Here is a 19136-nt window from a genome sequence, read left to right as displayed (position 1 = left end):
CACTCAGTGCAGGATCTGTTTCTCAAGGAATGGGCTTCACAACACTCGCCTGGAAATTTCCCACCTGGCCAGGCTGACAGGCTTTTTTTTTTCAGGATTGAGGCGTCGCTCAATAAACAATAAAAAAGCAGTTATTTATTCCTGTTCTAAAGGCCAGGCAAATGCTCAGTTGCCATTTAGCACAGCCAGCTTTGGGCGATCTTCTCTGACTAAGTCTAAAATCAGCATTTCAAATAGTATTTTATGTGGTACTATTTACTGAGTGACTATATATGCCAAATGCTTTACTCATATTACCTCATCTATTTTTACTTTGAATAAAAGCACAGCATTATGATGTAGGAAGAATTCCCATTTTACAGATACCATACTATTTTACAGATGTTGTACCTGACGTTCAGAGAGATTTAATACCTCGCTCAAGGTCACACCACCAGTTCGTGACAACACCCAGAATTGTTTTCTTTTGCTGATTTGCGTAACTACAAATTTAGGTTTTTCTTCTATTCCATGCAGTTTCCCAGTAATTTAGCAAAGTGAATACCTTAGTCAATTGTCTATTAGACAAAGAAAACCCAAAAGAGTTTACTTTTGCTTCTGTTTTCTGAATATTTCAAGAGGGAAAGTGACTCATGCCTGTCCCCACCAGACAAATGCCTTATGTCTCCCCAGTGTTTTATTACTGGGGATTACAGGCTGCTCACAGTGGAGAAAGTGTTTCATTTCCCTGAGTCAGCCGAGCTCTGTTGATTAAGGGAAGCGTTCTCCTTGTTAGAACTGTAGATAAAGACATTCCCAATCACCCTTAGCTAGACTGACTGGAGGCATCTCTGGATGAGATCAAGCGATAAGGCTGAGCTTCTGAAAAATGTATTGTTCCTCTCTTCCTCTCTTCCTGTCTACTAGAAGCAGAGCTGAGGCCCCTCTGGCTTCACGAAATTGCCCTCTGTATTCCTGTAAGGTCCCCCAGAGAAAGACCTGTGGGGTTTTGGACTTGTTTTCCCTCCAAAAATCAACATTGTTCAACAACAAAAGGAACTGATCAGGATCAAAGGCCAAGGAAGCCTCCATTTTGAAAGTCAACCTCACATCTTCTTCCCAGCCCCCTTTCTGGCTGCTCCTCATTCATTGTCAGAGTTGTCAGGCCATCATCCTGGGTGCTTTGCTGCACATAAACATGAGCTTTCCAACCAGGTACTTTGGCAAAAAAGGTGAAGTGGAGGCGGCCACCAGGAATCCTACACCACAGATAAATTGTCTGTGGACAAGACACACTCAGAGAGGGAGAGAGACAGAGAGAGAGAGAGAGAGAGAGAGAGAGAGAGAGAGAGAGAGAGAGAGAGAGCCAGTGCCAGGGTGGCCAGCTCAGGTCGGGGTTCCAGGCCACGACTCCTCTTTCTACGTGTCCTCATCATAAAAGAGATTAATTTCCTACATTTGTGCTAGCATCGTCTAGTGTTGGTATGAAGGTTCTAACTTCCTAGAATTAGTTGGGAAGGTTCAATATATTCTGGTAGAATGTTAAGATTATTTTAAGGAGGCTTTGCAAATGCTGTTAAGTTGGAGTGATTCCTTATTGAGAAAAACCTTGTGCTGCCTTTAAAGATAAAAACATTCCAGCTACATATATAATATTTCAGTCTCATTATTTTCAGTGTGGAATAGTGGCCCTGAAGGAGTCCTCCCAGCTTTCCTGTGATCTGACTGCCCACTGGGCCCTCAGCACGGCCAACGGGGGATGTGATTGAGGCTCGCCCACCCTCTCAGCTTTTCAAAGTTGGCACTTAGTTTGGTTTTAGGAGATACTGAGGCTGGCGGCCTTTCCCAGATGTTTTTCTGTCTTTATTTTGTGAAACATCAGTGAGAGAACAGAGGGCACACTTTCCTCTTAGGATCCACATACTAAGTGCTCAGAATTCCTAGCTTAAAACAGCGCCTACAGTATAGTAAGCACCATACAAGGTTCGCTATCATCATTATTATTAACTTTCTTAAATGAAATGGCTCAATAAAGGCCAGATCCTTGCTCATTTCCTCTACTTCTGCAAACAAATGAAACAACATCCCATAAAACACCATGAAGGTGGTGACTTCCCTCCCCTATCTCCCCCCCGGAAACTGTCAGATTTGGAGGGCTCACGGAGGAAGACAACATGGAAAGAGGAGACTCAAAAGCGTACGGGATTTTTAAGTATTACCTGATTCCTTTGCACTTAAACTAACTCAGAAGGCATTTGGTAGGATCCATGGGAGTGAAGGCTTTGGCAGCTGCTGTAGAATACACGAGAACACTAAGTAAGCACTGGTGTCCCACACAAAAAGAGAAAAATGTGTAGGGTATCCAATGGCATGCTGTGTACAAGAAAGCAACGTACCTGGCAGGAATAAATTTCTTTGCTGCAAGACAAAGAAAACCATTAATTTGGACTAAATGACTTTTAAGGACCCATCAAATCCAGAAACCGTGTGGCTCTTCATCATCAGGGGTTGCACTCAGCACCTCCAGGACCCTGGTCATCCTGAGTGCAAACGCCGTTTGGGGACACCGAGGGCAGAGAGCCACCGGCTCGGCTTGCCAGGTCTGTCGCCCATTTGTCATGACAAGCCCCAGATCTGGATTTTGTGAGAAATTTCCTATTTTGTGAATGTCAGAACTCAATGCAAAAAATTTGTAAATGCTCAGTAGGCCATGAATGTGGTTTGATGATGCATTTGAATATTTCCTACAAAGAACTCCCCAATTTAAGCCTGTATTCCAAATAAATTTTTTGGAAACATGATATCCATTTTCCTGGGAGCACTAACCCTGCAGCTTCCTCACACAAGTTCAGGGGCACCGTAGAGTTCAATGTGAATTGCATTTTCCTGAGGCTGGACAATGTTAGCACAACTAACACTTGTATTTCCACTTAGGATTTCTGATTTAAACAACAAGCAGCACAGGACAACAAGCCAGTGGACTTTCCCCAAAACCAGGGGCATTTTCCCCCCACTAACAACTGTCGACAAGCAGTCTGGCTACATTCAGGGAAACCTCTGTGAGTTCACCAGCCCATCTGTACTCATTGCTTCCGCTTTGGGAATTCACCAGATGTGGCTAATTTTGAAGATATTCCCATTTGTTAGCTCTTAGATCCTCAAAGAGAAAACGGAAGCTTCAAGATAAGGGTGCTGCAAGCAGGAAGCAAGGAAACACATTAAAACTGTAATTCTCAGTGTTATCTAGAACGTTTAGACGGCAGTTACTGGGGTAACAGAGTCCTCGAATCAGAGGAGACCAGAGAATTAATATGCACCGATTTATGTTACTTCTTTACTGGCTATTCTCTTTCTTTGGCTAAAACACCGACTCACCCTAAATAGCCCTTGTTTTTACCCAGTGGGGCCTCTAGTCTTCCAGGAGAGAGGGTGTCGGGATTAACTGCAGTGACATTTGGGTCCAAATTCTGGTACCTACAGCTGAGCCTTCTTGTTTCTCCCAAATTAGGTGGCCCTGGTAGGAGTTGGGCATCCGTTTCAGAATCACCTGAGACATTCACTTAAAGTGTAGATTCCTGGGCCCACTCCAGACATATTGAGCCTGAGGCTCTGAGTATTGGACCTGAAGATATCCATTTTAAACGACTGTCCAGTTAGTTGTCTTCATCTGAGAGAAGTCTGAGAACGCCAGCCTTCCCCGAGTGTGAGAGCTCACATCGAGAGGGCGGCCAGGGCTCCCACCTGACTCAGACTTCCTAAGACGTCTACACATCCCAAATGAGTGAACAGGCCCTTCCGAGAAATGACTCAGAGGGAACCAAACCAATTTCCCATCAAATATGTTTATGTTTTGATCAAACAAGCAACGCTGTTCTACACGTGATGGTACACTTATATGAACTCTTTCACCACTTTAGGTGTGCAAGAAATATCATGTTTGCATTCTGCAAATAGGATTGACTCTTTACTGGGATTTCCTCTCCCTACCTTCGACCCTGCAGAAGTACTTAAGAAGTTAGCAGAGGAGAACTTGGGGGGAAGGTACCAAGGTTTTCAAAAAGAAGTGCTCAGCAACACTGCCCAGAGATCAGGAGACTGAGAGCCACAGGAAGGCAGGAGGAGGCCCCTTCCCGAGCTTTGCAGGTCCCGTCAGCGGTGAGGAACCAAAGCTGAACTCATGCCTTGACAGATGGTCTTGGCACATGAGGTCATGGCCAGCGCTTCTTTCCATGAAACCCGACAATCTCCCGTCCATAGCTTTTATTTGTCCCGAGCTGGTGACGGTGTACAGGACGGCCTCAGACAAAACTATAACGTTTGTCGTGGGGACCCCGTCATTCTTCCTCCGGCTCTCACTCGCTGCCTCAGGGATGTCCCTTTACCATAAAGGTGAGACTGAATCCGCCTGGGCACAGAGAGAAAGGAGGTCAAGTGCTCGGTGTCCCATTAAAGGCTGTGGTGGAGCAGGCAGGGGACGTCCAGGGAAAGGGATGAGGCCCCTTGGCTGTGACACAAAATGGCTCTGGCCTTGGGCGTCTGGGTGTGTCCCTGTCTGTTCTGTCTTCTTGCCTTTTCCTTTTGCCTCGCCCAACGTGGAGATTGTAAAGGGACCCATAGGAAGCCCGAGTTGAAAACTGAGCAGTCCATGGACAGGGGGCCGTGTCCTCCAAGCTTGGGAGACTCAGCGAAGCTGTGAGACGCCTCTAGGCGACCTGTCACTAGGGGCAAATGGGGTTCATTTGGGGGCAGAGATAAGATTCAACATCCCCAACTATTCAACTCTCCCCCCGATTTCTTCTTTAATTCATTCCTGATCTCCACAAGTGGGTGCACCAGAGATGCGGGTGAAGGAGCTACAGTCCGGCTGTCACCCCACTCCCGCCCCTCACTGTGCTGGGGTCTCTCTCTGAGAGGCAAATTGGGTCTGTCTGTGGCACCTTCAGCAACCTTGGAGCCTGAAGAAAGCCCCTCAGCTCCCAGGACCCCAGGTACCTGATTTGAGGTCCCAATCTCAGGGGCTCTCTCTGGAAGGACACAGGACAACTGTGAGTGGTTTTGGAATTTCAGAGCTTTGGTAACAAGAACAATAATGAGGAATTACTGTAACTCACAAATCTCTTCCACTTATTTCTCGTCTCGTCCTTCTGACATTGGGTTCTCTCCCTGAAGTTCTCTCGGTTTACATTTAAATTCGCTCTTGGACAAGGATCCCCTAGACAGAGTGGCACAGGGGTGCGCACCTTTTCCTAGGTCCAGCTCAGCCTGCCGTCCTTGTTTCTTTGTCCGCCATCTCTCCACAGGCTGAGGACCCGGGGTCCATCCTCACTGTGTCCTCTGTCTACTGTTCACTGGATCCCCTTCCTGTCCTCATGCCTCAGAATCCAAGACACAGCCCTCAGGGCAGAGAGCTGGGATGATCGCGTCACTGGGAAGAAGAGGGCCAGGGGAGGGCTGGAGACTTGGGCAGAGCAGGGAGGCTCATTGGGGGGCAGGACAAGGGAAACCACGGTTTGGGGTGGCAGTGATGAGAGTCGGCTTTGGAGACTGACTGCCTGGGTTTCAAGCCCTTAGCTCTGTGCTTTTGGATGAGAAAGGGAAAATCGTTGCTGCCTCAATTTCCTCATCTGTAAAGTGGAGATAATAAGAGTCCCTACTTCATGGGTTGTTGTGAGGATTAAAAAATCATACAGATGAACATGCAAGATACACAGAACGGGACCTGGCACATAGTAAGCACTTGATAAACATTAGTGATACTATTCCAAGTAGATGTTGGAGATACTATTTCCAGTAATTTAGCCATTGCTATGCCCAGGATCTGAGCATCAATTTGTGACTCGTTCCTCTGTGAGACAGCGCCCCTAAAATGGGTTGCATTGGCAGGTGAGAGAGAGAGAGAGAGAGAAAGTGAGTGGTGACCCATTGCCGACAGCTCCAGATGAGAAAACTGAGGACAGCAGCCCTAGGTGACACAACCATTCTTGATTTGCTTCTGTTTATGAAATTCTGATTCTTGCCACAATTGCAGGAGGGATAGTGCTGCTATCAGCCAAGTTTTCCAACTTTTTAAAGATGTAAGTTTTTTCACATGATTAGAATTAAAAACCATGCACTTGCTGTCATATTAATAGAATTTACGTAAAATACAAAGGGCCAAACACGGACAGTGGGTTTTGAGGGGCAGGGTTTCTGACACCATTGTAATTTTTAGCTTTATGGCAATTCCTGGGAAACTCTTGAAGGCTGCTGGCATTTCCTCCTTACTGGATTTGGACACATCCTCTGGCTGCTCACAGGAAACCAGCTCTATAAAGGGGATCCCGCAGGAGTGTTGCTCAGCTGCTCCCGCTGACTCTGCACCAGAACCTCCAGGACAGCAGCAGACAGCAGCCTCCGGACACCCCAGGAATCCAGCCTTCGAACGCCCTCCTCCCCAAATCGTAAGTCTTTACGAGGGCAGCCTTGGGCTGCGAAACTTAGAGGATGAATATGGACAAAGCCTTCTGATAAAAGACTTGCAAAAGCTCTGATTGCATACAGACTGGATAAAAACGGGCTTTTTTTCTCTTTGACTTACTTGACAAACACCTTCAATTTCGTATTTATTCGTTCTGGTAAATTTCTTTTAAGTAAAGATGGTGGCACTGGAACCCTTTCCCTAGAATCTTCGGATACTGCCGTAGTAGCACTGTAAGAGGGTCTGAGTCCCTGGCTCCCTGGAATTTCATGCTGTAATGAATTGTGCGCGTTTCCCCTCCAGAAAGGCCTGTCCCGTCTAATCTTTGGATGAAAAGAACTCTTGAAGTCATGGTCACTTCACAGCTTCTCTCTGCTCTCACTTTTGGTAAGTCAGTGTTGTTAGTTAAAATGGGGTTTCCCATTCTCCATCCTCAGTGCTATTGACATTCGGGATGGGATAATCTTTCCTTGTGGGGGCCGCCCTAAGCACGGGACGATGTTTACCAGCATCCCTGCCATCTCCCCAGGGTGCTATGCCCTGGACTAGGGACGATTTACCTCCTTGTTTCCTCATGTGTGAAGCGTTGATCACAACACACCTGTACACTACAGGCCTTGGGAGGATTCAGAATCGTTCATGGTCACATACAGGGCCTCAGACCACGCCACTGCTGCACATTAGTGCTCAACAAAGCTTAGCTATTCTGGTTATTATCCTACTGTATGGTGGGGCTACTGATGGGTGGCTGAGCACAGGTAAAGCACTAAGTGGAGAGTCCATCACGAGAGAAATGCATAATAAATGGCAGTTTCCCATCCACAGCCCTTCTGATTTTGGAAAAGGTGAAACATGTTTGAGTCAACCCAAAGGCCACTGTATACCAAACATGAGACAATAAAAAGCCCCGTGAACGGAGTCAAACCACAGTGGGACTAACCCTCACCATTCCTTGCACGTCTTTCCCCCGCAGTGCTTCTCCTGTTCAGAGAGAGTGGCGCCTGGTCTTATAACGCCTCCACAGAACTCCTGACTTTTGATGAGGCCAGCGCCTACTGCCAGCAAAGGTACACCCACCTGGTTGCGATTCAAAACCAGGAAGAGATCCAATACCTGAACTCCATATTCCCCCACTCCCCCACTTACTACTGGATTGGGATCAGAAAGGTCAACCATCGGTGGGTCTGGATAGGGACCCAGAAGCCTCTGACGGAGGAAGCCGAGAACTGGGCCCCAGGCGAACCGAACAATAAGGAGACCAATGAGGACTGTGTGGAGATCTACATCAAGAGGGTCAGGGACACGGGCATGTGGAACGACGAGAGATGCAGCAAGAAGAAGCTCGCCTTGTGCTACACAGGTAGGCAGCTTGCGGGCAGTGGGGGGCCGTCCCAGGGGGCGGGCCTCCGGACAAACTGTCGCCAGTCTGCACATACTGGCCTCTACTGGGGGAAGCTTGTGTCCTAAGCGATATGGTTCTAGAAGGTGCGGTTTGAATGTAGGTGAGAATACACGTAGGCATATATAGGAGTACGGACAGGCGTACACCGAGTGTGCATACCACACACAGGGCGTATTTTAGTTCCATTCTCATCCATGGTAGGGGGACATCTTTAGAGTTTGTGAGGAAGTGGATTTCCTCTTCTTGGTGCCAGTCGCAACCATGTGTCCTGAATCTGTACATTCACTCCAAGGTTCACAACTGTTGAGCCTGGAACGGCTTTGCGAAGCACTTCAGGTAAGGTCTGTGTCACTGGTGACATCTCCGTGGCACACTGGTGACTAAAGTCCAAGGAACTCATCCTCCTTGTGGACTGTTTCCTGCAGCGGCCTGTACCCCAGCATCCTGCAGCGGCCACGGAGAATGTGTGGAGACCATCAACAACTACACCTGCCAGTGCCACCCCGGCTTCCGTGGGCTCAGGTGTGAGCAAGGTAAGTCTTGACGTCACCTCTTCCCTCACTCGGGGTGGCAGCACCACCCTGTGTCCTCGCTGGCTTTGTAGTCGGGTCAGCACACCTTCCCTTCCCCGGGCCACATGGCGCCTTGTGGCTGGTGGTTCAGAGCTGCACCTGTGAAGCCAGACCCTCGGGGGGTTCAAATCCCAGACTGACCACTTATTAGTTGTGGCACCTGGACCAGGTAGTTAAACTGTCCGAGGGGCAGCGTTCTCATTTGTACAATGAGGATGGTGATGGCACTAACTTCCCAGGCTTGTGCTCATGTGAACGAATGCAGACGGGATGTTTGTACAGTGCCTGGCCCGCAGGAAACAGTCAACAGGCGGCAGTTCCAATCCCCAGAATCCTTCCCACATTACACAGGCGGACGCGGGAGCAGAGCTGACTTGGTTTCACTTTTCAGTTGTGACCTGTGAGGCACAGGAAGCCCCGGAGCACGGAAGCCTGGTCTGCACCCACCCTTTGGGCAACTTCAGCTACACTTCTGCCTGCTCTGCCAGCTGTGAGGAGGGCTACGTCCCGAGAAGCTCCGAGGCCACACTCTGCACTTCCTCTGGGGAGTGGAGCGGCCCTGCTCCGGCCTGCAATGGTAAGCCTCTCCTGGGAGGCTCGGAACGTTCTCCAATTCTTCCCTCAGCTCCTAGGGTGGTTGTTGTTGTTTTATCCAATTTATCACATTTTCAAAACTCTAGGGAAAATTCTCGTTGTTGCTGTTGTTAATAAGACTTGTTCTCTCAGCCAATATATATGGTCAAGATGGTACCTGCTTGGTGAGAGAAGTTTTTATTCTATGTTTGAAACAGGTGTTTCTCAATCTCTGCTTATGTGGGAGAGAACACACAAGACAGTGGGACCAAACCCCAGAGCTCTGAACGACGCCCTCGTCTTCTTTCCCTGTTTACCTTCAACAGTGGACGAATTTAGGACCGTGATAACCAAGCAGTCCCAATATCTCTTTTTCTCTCTGTCTTATCTTTCAAGGCCAGAGACCAAAAATTCTTTCCTCCAGGTCCTGCTGAGCTAAAATAGACGAGTGTCCGGTGTGTGTCACCATTGTCTTGATCACAACACTAAGTTGCGATAAAAGTCATAAATCCTAGTTTAGTATCTGTTTTTTCCCTTCATTTTTGCCTTATGGAAAATGGATCAGAGACCTGATGACAGATTTCATCAGACAAACCAGGGATCACTTAGTACAGTTAATGTGAAAATCAGAGAAGATGAAATGTCAGTAAGAAAGCACAGACACTTTCTGTGTGGGGGGGTGTCCCCGAGAATGAATGCAGGACTTGGGGTCCACCCTTTACAGGCTGCTCCCGAGCTCTGTTACAGAGTCCAATTCCACAGGAAGGAAGCAGATCATTTTCTGTGAAATTCACGGCCCTCTTTCAAATCCACAGAGGTTGAGTGTGATGCTTTGACAAAACCCGCCCATGGATTCATGGACTGTTTCCCGAGTCCTGGCCGCTTCCTGTGGAACATAACCTGTGCATTTGAGTGTGAGGAGGGGTTTGAGCGAGTGGGGCCCCCACGCCTCCGGTGCACCTCACCTGGGAACTGGGACCACGAGAAGCCAACATGCAAAGGTACAGTTGCTGCACGTGCATATCCCGCGGAAAGATCGTTTGTCTCACCCTGCACTTGAAATGGGCAAGCCAGACCTGCTCACGTAATAAATGGGCCCTTGTGTTGCAGCTGTGACGTGTGGTGCCATCGGCCATCCTCGGAATGGCTCCGTGAGCTGTCGCCACTCCCCTGCTGGGGAGCTCACCTTCAAATCCTCCTGCAACTTCACCTGTGAGGAAGGCTTCCGGCTGCAGGGGCCAGCCCAGGTCGAGTGCACCGCGCATGGGCAGTGGACTCAGCGAGCCCCAGTGTGTGAAGGTAAGGCCCAGAGTCTCTCCTTCACGCTCCCCTTTCTTCAAGAGCAGCGACCTTCAACCCTGGGCAGTTAGAATGAAGCCAAATGCATGGCTTCTGGGGAAATCAGGTGTGATGGGCAACACTCATCTTACACCTTTGGGATTCGTATAACTAGGGTTTCCGGGTGGGAATTCGTGCCCGTTCTTGGGAATTTATTTCACTTTTCTGTTCCTGAATCCTGAGAAAAGTTGGTCGGGAAATTGGGAAAATCAGCTCCTCGAACCCAGGGGGTTGGTATTATCAGCCGTCACTTTGTGGAAATGATTCATTGTGGAGAACAGAAAACAGTTTATATCTTTGGATTCAGGAACGGAAAAGTGAAAAAAATTCCTGAGAACAGACGGGAATTCCAGCCCAGAAACCCTAAAGGAAACAAAGCTCACCCAGGAAAACAACTGTGCATAAAAACAGATGCTTCTTTGCTGGTTTCTTAACTGTGCTGTGCTGTAACTTTACAGACGTTGGCATGGAACAGGCAGAGATCTTAATCTAAGGGGAAGTCACTTAGAGAATTTAAAAAGTAGGCTCAAGAGCACAGGATTTGCTGCTAAAACTCTTGTCATACCTTTCTTCTGAAATTGCTCGTAACTGGCAGTGATGAGTGTTTCAATCATGGTGTCAGATGATATATAAAGACACCCTTCGTACATACATGAGCACCAAAATTTAATTCACTTTAAAACAAAATCAAGAATATTGAAAATAAGCAGGTTTCCCCATCAGATACTGATATTCTTGTACCAAACACAGCACAGGATAAGTCCCAGTGGCAAAAAGCCGCAAGACCAAACCCCAGCTGCTAAACAGACAAATTGGACGTGGCTGCCTTCCCAGCTTCCCTTCTCGTTGGCAACATTTGCAAGCACGCAGGACACACACGTTGCTCTCTGACTGCATACATTTTTTTCTCTGGACCCTAACTTCTTTCACACCTCAGAGCAGACCTCAGAAGCCATTGGTCCTGCTCACGGTTGTCCTTTAGTTAGTGTCATTGTCAAGGAAGGGACAGGAATTCAAAGAAAACACAGCCATCTTCCCAGCTGTCCAGGGAGGAGTGGAGAGTTTCAAGTTCTCCGAGCGCTGCTTTGTCCCAAACGAATTGTATTCGCTCAATCAAATGCCGCACACTCTGCCGTTCCACTGCAATATTCTCTGACCTCTGTTTTGGTGGTTCAGCATTCCAGTGCAAAGCCTTGTCCAGTCCAGAGAGAGGCCACATGAATTGTCTTCTGAGTGCTTCTGGAAGCTTCCACAGTGGGTCCAGCTGTGAGTTCTCCTGTGAGCAGGGATATGTGTTGAAGGGATCTGCAAGGCTCCAGTGTGGCCCCACGGGGGAGTGGGACAGTGAGAAGCCCACGTGTGAAGGTAAGTTCTTATTTTAAGATAAAAGCTATTGAAGAACTAGGGACTTGGAAATTTGGAGAAACCCGTTGCTGCCAGATACACACTTCTCATCTGGTCGCACGTGTCTTCCAGCTGTGACATGTGACGCTGTCCACCAGCCCCCCGGCGGCTTGGTGAGGTGCACCCACGCCCCTGCTGGAAAATTTACCTACAAGTCGTCCTGTGCCTTCAGCTGTGAGGAAGGCTTCCAACTCCGTGGAGCAGCGCAACTGGAGTGCACGTCTCAGGGACAGTGGACCCGGGAGGTGCCCTCCTGCCAAGGTGCGGCTAGACTCAGACCTGGAGGGGTGTCACTCAAGTACCTCAGCATTTTCTGAACGCCCCCAGGGGCTTGCTCCTAACTTCCTACATGCTGAAAACTAGGTGGCGCTTACGCGGTACATTTATCGCTGACTTTTCAGCCAGTTTTAGAAGCTTCCCGGTAGATTTTTCTTACCCTCTCCCCATGTGCCTCCCATTGGCAGTGGTACGATGTCCACGCCTGGCAGTCCCCGGGAAGATGAACATGAGCTGCAGTGGGGAGCCTGTGTTCGCTGCTGTGTGCACCTTTGCGTGTCCTGAAGGCTGGACACTCAATGGCTCGGCCGCTCTGACGTGCGGCGCCGAAGGACACTGGTCTGGGAGCCTACCTGTCTGCGAAGGTGAGGCACCGATGGGTGTGGTGGTTGGGGCGCTAGAGAGAGACAGGGGAGTCATCAGGCTGAAAGGATGGGCTATCCATCACATCCAAACCAGGTCGACAGGTGCCCAGGTTAACAAGTACATATTGAATTTTATGGGGATATAGAGAAACAGAAGAGGTGGCATGGTGACAGAATGGGTAGGATTCTGGCAATCGGAAAAAGGAGAGCTGTGGGTGGGGGTTGGTTACGAAAGAGAGAGAGAGAGAGAGAGAGAGAGAGAGAGAGAGAGAGAGAGAGAACGCGCAGTATTAACTGAGGTGTAGGGCACCATGAAAGAACTCAGTGCGCAGTCCTGCCTGATATTGGTGGGAAATAAACTTGCGAAAGTGGTTGGGGCAGATCTCAGTCCATAATGCCACGTCTTTTCCTCACGAATTGAACTAGACGGCTCTTCTGCTTTGCACATTGTCATCAACGTGCAAAGAAAAAGGCGAGGATAGAACAGAAAGACTTGGAACTCAAGGCCCTCTCATGACTGTTCTCCGCCCCCCATTTCCGTAGCCCCCACCAAGGCCAGCGTCCCCCTGCCAATTGTTCTGTCTGCTGCTGGGACATCCCTCTTGACATTATCTTCATTTCTCTTCTGGCTTCTGAAACGTCTTCGGAGGAAAGGTGAGGGAGTTTCGGAATGTACTCCAAACAGGTTTTTGAAAACTATATACTTTTCCTCATTGATGAGTCAGGGTGTTGCTTGCAGATGTAAACAGTAATTAGAATCTAATGACTGGATAAGTAATAAACTGCAGTGTAAGTAAGCAGAGGTCTTAGGGAAAGACTTTACAGTAAAACTCCAAGTGGGAAGAGTTTTAGGAAATACAAGTGTTAGTTGTGCTAACATTGTCCAGCCTCAGGAAAATGTAATTCACATTGAACTCTACGGGGCCCTTGAACTTGTGTGAGGAAGCTGCAGGGTTACTGCTCCCAGGAAAATGGATATCATGTTTTCAAACAATTTATTTGGAATACAGGCTTAAATTGGGGAGTTCTCTGTAGGAAATATGCAAACGCATCATCAAACCACATTCATGGCCTACTGAGCATTTAAAAATTTTTTGCATTGAGTTCTGACATTCACAAAATAGGAAATTTCCCACAAAATCCAGATCTGGGGCTTGTCATGACAAATGGGCGACAGACCTGGCAAGCTGAGCCGGTGGCTCTCTGCCCTCGGTGTCCCCAAACGGCGTTTGCACTCAGGATGACCAGGGTCCTGGAGGTGCTGAGTGCAACCCCTGATGATGAAGAGCCACACGGTTTCTGGATTTGATGGGTCCTTAAAAGTCATTTAGTCCAAATTAATGATTTTCTTTGTCTTGCAGGAAAGAAATTTATCCCTGCCAGGTACGTTGCTTTCTTGTACACAGCATGCCATTGGATACCCTACACGTTTTTCTCTTTTTGTGTGGGACACCAGTGCTTACTTAGTGTTCTCGTGTGTTCTACAGCAGCTGCCAAAGCCTTCACTCCCATGGATCCTACCAAATGCCTTCTGAGTTAGTTTAAGTGCAAAGGAATCAGGTAATACTTAAAAATCACGTACGCTTTTGAGTCTCCTCTTTCCATGTTGTCTTCCTCCGTGAGCCTCCAAATCTGACAGTTTCCGGGGGGGAGATAGGGGAGGGAAGTCACCACCTTCATGGTGTTTTATGGGATGTTGTCTCATTTGTTTGCAGAAGTAGAGGAAAGCAGCAAGGATCTGGCCTTTATTGAGCCATTTCACTTAAGAAAGTTAATAATAATGATGATAGCGAACCTTGTATGGTGCTTACTATACTGTAGGCGCTGTGCTAAGCTAGGAATTCTGAGACAGGGCTATGACTGTATTTATTATTATACAGACGAAGAAAATGAGGCAAAGAGAAGTTAAGTAACTTGCTTAAAATCTCAAAGCTAATACGTGGGTGTAACCAGGATTCGAAACTAGGCAGTCTGGTTCTAGAATCCGTGGTCTGAACTACTCTGCTCTGCTTTCTGAGAATTTGGAAGGGTCGAGTCCCCTCCAAACAGATATTTTTCTAATTAACACTTTTGTGTGTGTGCAGTTTTAGGTTTACAGAAAAAGTGAGCGGAAAGTACAAACTTCCAACACCCTCCCTTACCCTGCCCTCCGTTTCCTCTGTTATGAATGTCTTGCATTTCTATGGTATTTTGTTACAACTGATGGGTCAATACGGATACATTATTGTTAATAAAGTCCACAGCTGACATTAGGGTTCACTCTTGGTTTTGTACATCCTATGGGTTTTGACAAATGTATAAGGACACAAATCCACCATTACAGTATCATGCACGATAGTTTCACTGCCCTAACTGAATAGGATTTGGGTGTTCATATTTGGACTTCCCCAGAGTGCACACAATGAACAGAAGATGGATTTTGTTGTCGCTATTAGTATGCAGAATATTACGTGTCCTGATGGCATGCATTCTTATATTTGCAGGGACGCAAGTAAACTAGGAAGTTAGAGAAATACCCTGAAGACGGAAGCTTTCCTCATCTCTCAGACCCTACTTCCCTACTTCACATTTATGGCTGGGACCTAGGTGCTCATGAGAATTTCCAAGGACCAAAATCCAGTGGGCAAGGCCAGCTTGCTTCCCAGAAGACTCAACGGCTCCTGGAGGAAAAGGACATTCTCTTCCCTGGAAAAAGTGAAGAGATCAAGGCTCTGGAATCTCAGAATTACTTCTTGAGTTCTCCCTTGCTCATTGTGAAATCTTGGTAGAGAAGCACAGTACTTTGTGACATTGTTTCTTTCTGTTGCTCCTCAGGGTTTCAACTGCTGGTTACCAAGTTGCTGTCACAGGGTTGAATAATAATTGTCAAGAGTTTAGAGGAAACAAATTTGCCAAAGATATTCTATTACTGACTTGGAAAAAAATGACAGATTTTTAACGCCCACAGGTGACTGCATGGGAAAGGTTGTTAATGGTGCAAATCCTACGGAATATTCTGTGTAAAGACTACTAAGCACAATCTTAATCACGTTTATCCCAGTGGGGCTCAATCTCTTTAAAACGTTCTTAGAGTGTGTGTGTGTGTGTGTGTGTGTGTGTGTGTTTTACTTGCATTGAGTACGTATTCCATTATTCTTAATTCAGTTCAAGTGTTGTAGGGACTTGAAACTATGTAAATGTAAGGACTATGATTGGGTAATGATTACTTATCCTAAATCAACACCTCTTTGTTTATTAACCAATTCTAATGTTACATCTGTAGTGAGTGAATGTATTTCAAAAAAAAGGGGCAAATACTGTCCCTTACCAATGGATAATGTTAACCAGTGTGCAGTTCTGAATGTCTCACTACAGTTGCTTTAAAAAACATGCGTAGTATTAGCAGAGTAAAAGCTAAATGGCCTACACTTGTGTACTGCCAGGTATTTTTTTCAGAAATATGGTTTCCATGAAGCCAAATGTCCTGAGTTGATAAAAGCGAATGAATGAAGGTGCAATTCTGTGAATATCTTTGTTGAAAAGCACATGTAGAAATATGGACATGCTCTGTATTCCTAAATGGATGTTTGTCAGATGTGACGTGTCAATGTATAATCCTTGTATAGTACATAAGATTTTAAATCCATGCTACGGACTCACCATGTAAGGAATTCATCTAGTGGATTTTCACAAAGTGAAGACGTCTAATAATGATTTCCTAATTGTTTTATTGTTTGTTGGGCTGTTCTCGAAGAGAGGAAAGCCTGTATGAGCAACTGTTTATGCTTATTTATGAGGGAGTTTAAAGTTTCTAAGGAATCTGGTTTTTGGTTGATCATTGGCAATGAGAACCCCTCAGTCAGTGATTGCCAAAGCTGCTCCAACCTCACTGCATGTGACAATCGAAACTCTCCCGCACTTCCATCAACTTAGCATGTGTTGAGAAAGCTAAGTTTCAGAGGAGTAGACTGGCAAAGGCAGAGCTAAAAGGAAACTGGGAGAGATGGTGACGATCAGAACAGCAGAGGTTTTTAAGGGGCAAAAGATGCCGGAAATAAGGGAGAGAGAAAAATACGCCTTTGGTGATCAGGTTACACATGGAATGAATTATCATTTTATCTGAAACTGTTCCAATGTTGTAAATATTTATGTGGACTGCACTGGACATAGCTGTGTGAATGAAGTATAAATGTGGTCTGTGTTTGGGTTTTAGGAAGTATTTTAAATTATGATTTAAAATATTTTACAAATTTTAAAGTATATATTTATTTAAGTTTATGTCAGACGTATTGTATTTGACATGGCACTACAAAGTTTGATAATAAACGTGTGTATATTTAGCTCGGTGCCTGGGCTCTTTCTTTAAAAATCCTATCTTATTTAGATAAAACTATCATACCACAAAATGCATCCTTTTAAAGTGTACAATCCAATAGTTTTTGGTATATCCACAAGATCCTGCAACTAGCACCACTATCTAACTCTAGAACGTATCTGTCACCACAAAAAAGTCACCCAGTACCCAACAGCAGTCACTGTCCATCTAAAAGGCCCTGGTAACCACGATCTACTTTCTATCCCTATAAATTTGCCTATTCTGGACATTTCATATAAATGGAATCATACACTGCATGGCCTTTGTGTCTGGCTTATTTCCCTTAGGAAAACGTGTTCAAGGTTAATTCATTTAAACGTGATAAGTAATCATTACCCAATCATAGTCCTTACATTGGTACTTCACTCCTTTTTATGTCTGAATAATACTCTATTATATGAATATGCCACATTATCTTTTTCTATTTATCAATTGGTGGACATTTGGATTGTTTCTGCATTTTAGCTCTCATGAAAAATGCTGCTGCAAACATCTACGTACACATTTTTGAGTAGACTTATGTTTTTAATCCTCTTGGGTATATACCCAGAAGTGGAATTGCTGGGTCATAGGGTAACTCCATGTTTCATTTTTTGAGGAACAGCCAAATTGTCTTCCAGAAGGGCTCCACCATTTTACAACCCTGGCAGCTACACATGAGGGTCCCAGTTTCTCTACGTTCTGTTCAATGCTTGTGATTGTTTGTCTTTTTGAGTCTCCGCATACGAGTGGGTGTAACGTGGTATACATACAGGCCCTTGTATTGCTCCTGAACGGTTGTCCGAAAAGTATCAACAATCTAAAATCAGTCGTTCAGATCAGTGAAACAAAGCCCTGTCCTGGAGTCTTGCCTTAAGCCCTTCTCAGTTCTAGGTGGCTCTAGCTAAGCAATCCCCTTTCATTTACTCGCCAGACTCAGTTTTTCTCCAGGATTAGAGCCAAGGTAGGGTTTTTTGCCACCTGAAAATATGTCTTCTCTCTCCTGGAACAGTGTCAATCCAAAAGGGCTGGGGTGTACCAAGCTAAAAACCTCAAGAATCTCATTGTTTATCAAAGAATCAAAATACCTGAAATTTCTAAGAAAGCATGGTTTCATTTCTGGCTTAGTTACCCAGGTTAAAAATAAACCTGTGGCCTTGACACTGTCATCGGCTATAGTTGGTTTCACTTTGATTTCATACCTCATCTTAGCTCAAAAGTATTACTTAGCGGAAAATTTAAGAAAAAAAAAAAGAAAAACAAGGATAAATTCTGCTAATTAGGTCTGTTTTTATGTAGGACCAAAACAGGCACACAACTTGAGAAATGAACTCAAAATGCAGAGAGAGAGGATGACTGTTGGCTTTCCCGGGTCTAAATGAGAGAATACACTGAATTTATTCAGAAGAAATACAGGTGCCCAAGCCACATGGCGACGGTCAGTGATAAGCACAGAAATGAGAAATGATATAACGCTGTTTCTTTGGAGCTCATGACCCTGAGATATCGTCTCACCGTCCTCATTGCAGGGACCTATCAGCTCTTCGTGCACAGATGACCCTGGTACAAACTCCTCATCTTCCTTCCTCTTTAATCAGGTCCTGTCACCCTATGTGAGCTCCCCAGTCAGGTTCACAGCCCATCCCACAGTCCACACTCCCAGGTCTCCATCAGGATCGAGCGACCTCCACTCAGCTTGAGCTACCTTCTCCCCTGGACATAGCCGTAACCTTCACATCACCAAAACTGTTTTCAACTCTAAAGTCACACAATCAAGCATCCCACTCTTTCATCACAGTCTCCTGCTCTCACAGGCTTTCTTTGCTCAAGTGTCTCATCACAAAGGTTCTTCACCCCACCTCACGGAACCCCTAGTTCCTTTGTTTCTCACCATCAGCCTTTTCCTTCTCTATTTCCATTCTCTCCCGCTCTCTTGCCGAACATGTCTTGTCTCCATAACGGGATTTTAAACCATGCCTTCTGAGACAACTGCTTCCTTTTGGGAACAGGGGCCCTGCTCCTCACGAGGACCCCACGCCTGCATTCGTTCATCCACTTATTTGTTTATTCTTTTAATACATATTTGTTGAGTATATACTATGTGTCAAGTATATGCTACCCTCTAGAAATACAACAATGAACAAGGCATTTTGTCCCTACCCCCTGGGAACCTAGAATCTAACAGGGAAGACAGATGATAAACAAACAAAATTGCACAAATAATTATTTAATTATAATTAAAGGAAGGAAGAAAAACACGGGCTGTGAGAGCACTGAAGAGGTGACCAAGTCCAAGGTAACTCCAGGTGAAAGAAGCCAGGTGCTCAAAGGCAGCCAAGTGGGCAGAAGCAGCTCTCCACTGTGGAGGGACTGTGATGCATGACAGGGCCTGGCGAGAAATGAGCACTAGGTTTTCTGTGGCCTGTGGGTGGTGTCA

General features: G+C 46.2%; 2 protein-coding genes across 5 annotated transcripts in view; one reads left to right on the top strand and one right to left on the bottom strand.

Moving 5' to 3' along the window:
- Positions 1-19136, bottom strand: part of FIRRM (FIGNL1 interacting regulator of recombination and mitosis) — a 236653-nt gene that overhangs the window by 62435 nt on the left and 155082 nt on the right. The gene's annotated exons all lie outside the window — the stretch shown is intronic.
- On the top strand, positions 6343-16685 carry SELE (selectin E). Its single transcript, XM_019747377.2, has 14 exons — positions 6343-6419; positions 6740-6823; positions 7410-7796; positions 8264-8371; positions 8802-8987; positions 9799-9984; positions 10094-10282; positions 11498-11686; positions 11798-11986; positions 12190-12366; positions 12910-13020; positions 13728-13749; positions 13854-13926; positions 14850-16685. Exons 2-13 carry the CDS (start codon positions 6766-6768, stop codon positions 13909-13911), a joined length of 1860 nt encoding a protein of 619 aa, XP_019602936.2. The 5' UTR covers positions 6343-6419; positions 6740-6765; the 3' UTR covers positions 13912-13926; positions 14850-16685.

Source organism: Rhinolophus sinicus, linkage group LG17 (genome assembly GCF_036562045.2).
Source record: "Rhinolophus sinicus isolate RSC01 linkage group LG17, ASM3656204v1, whole genome shotgun sequence".
Classification (NCBI taxonomy): Eukaryota; Metazoa; Chordata; class Mammalia; order Chiroptera; family Rhinolophidae; genus Rhinolophus; species Rhinolophus sinicus.
This window is presented reverse-complemented; position numbering and strand designations above follow the sequence as displayed.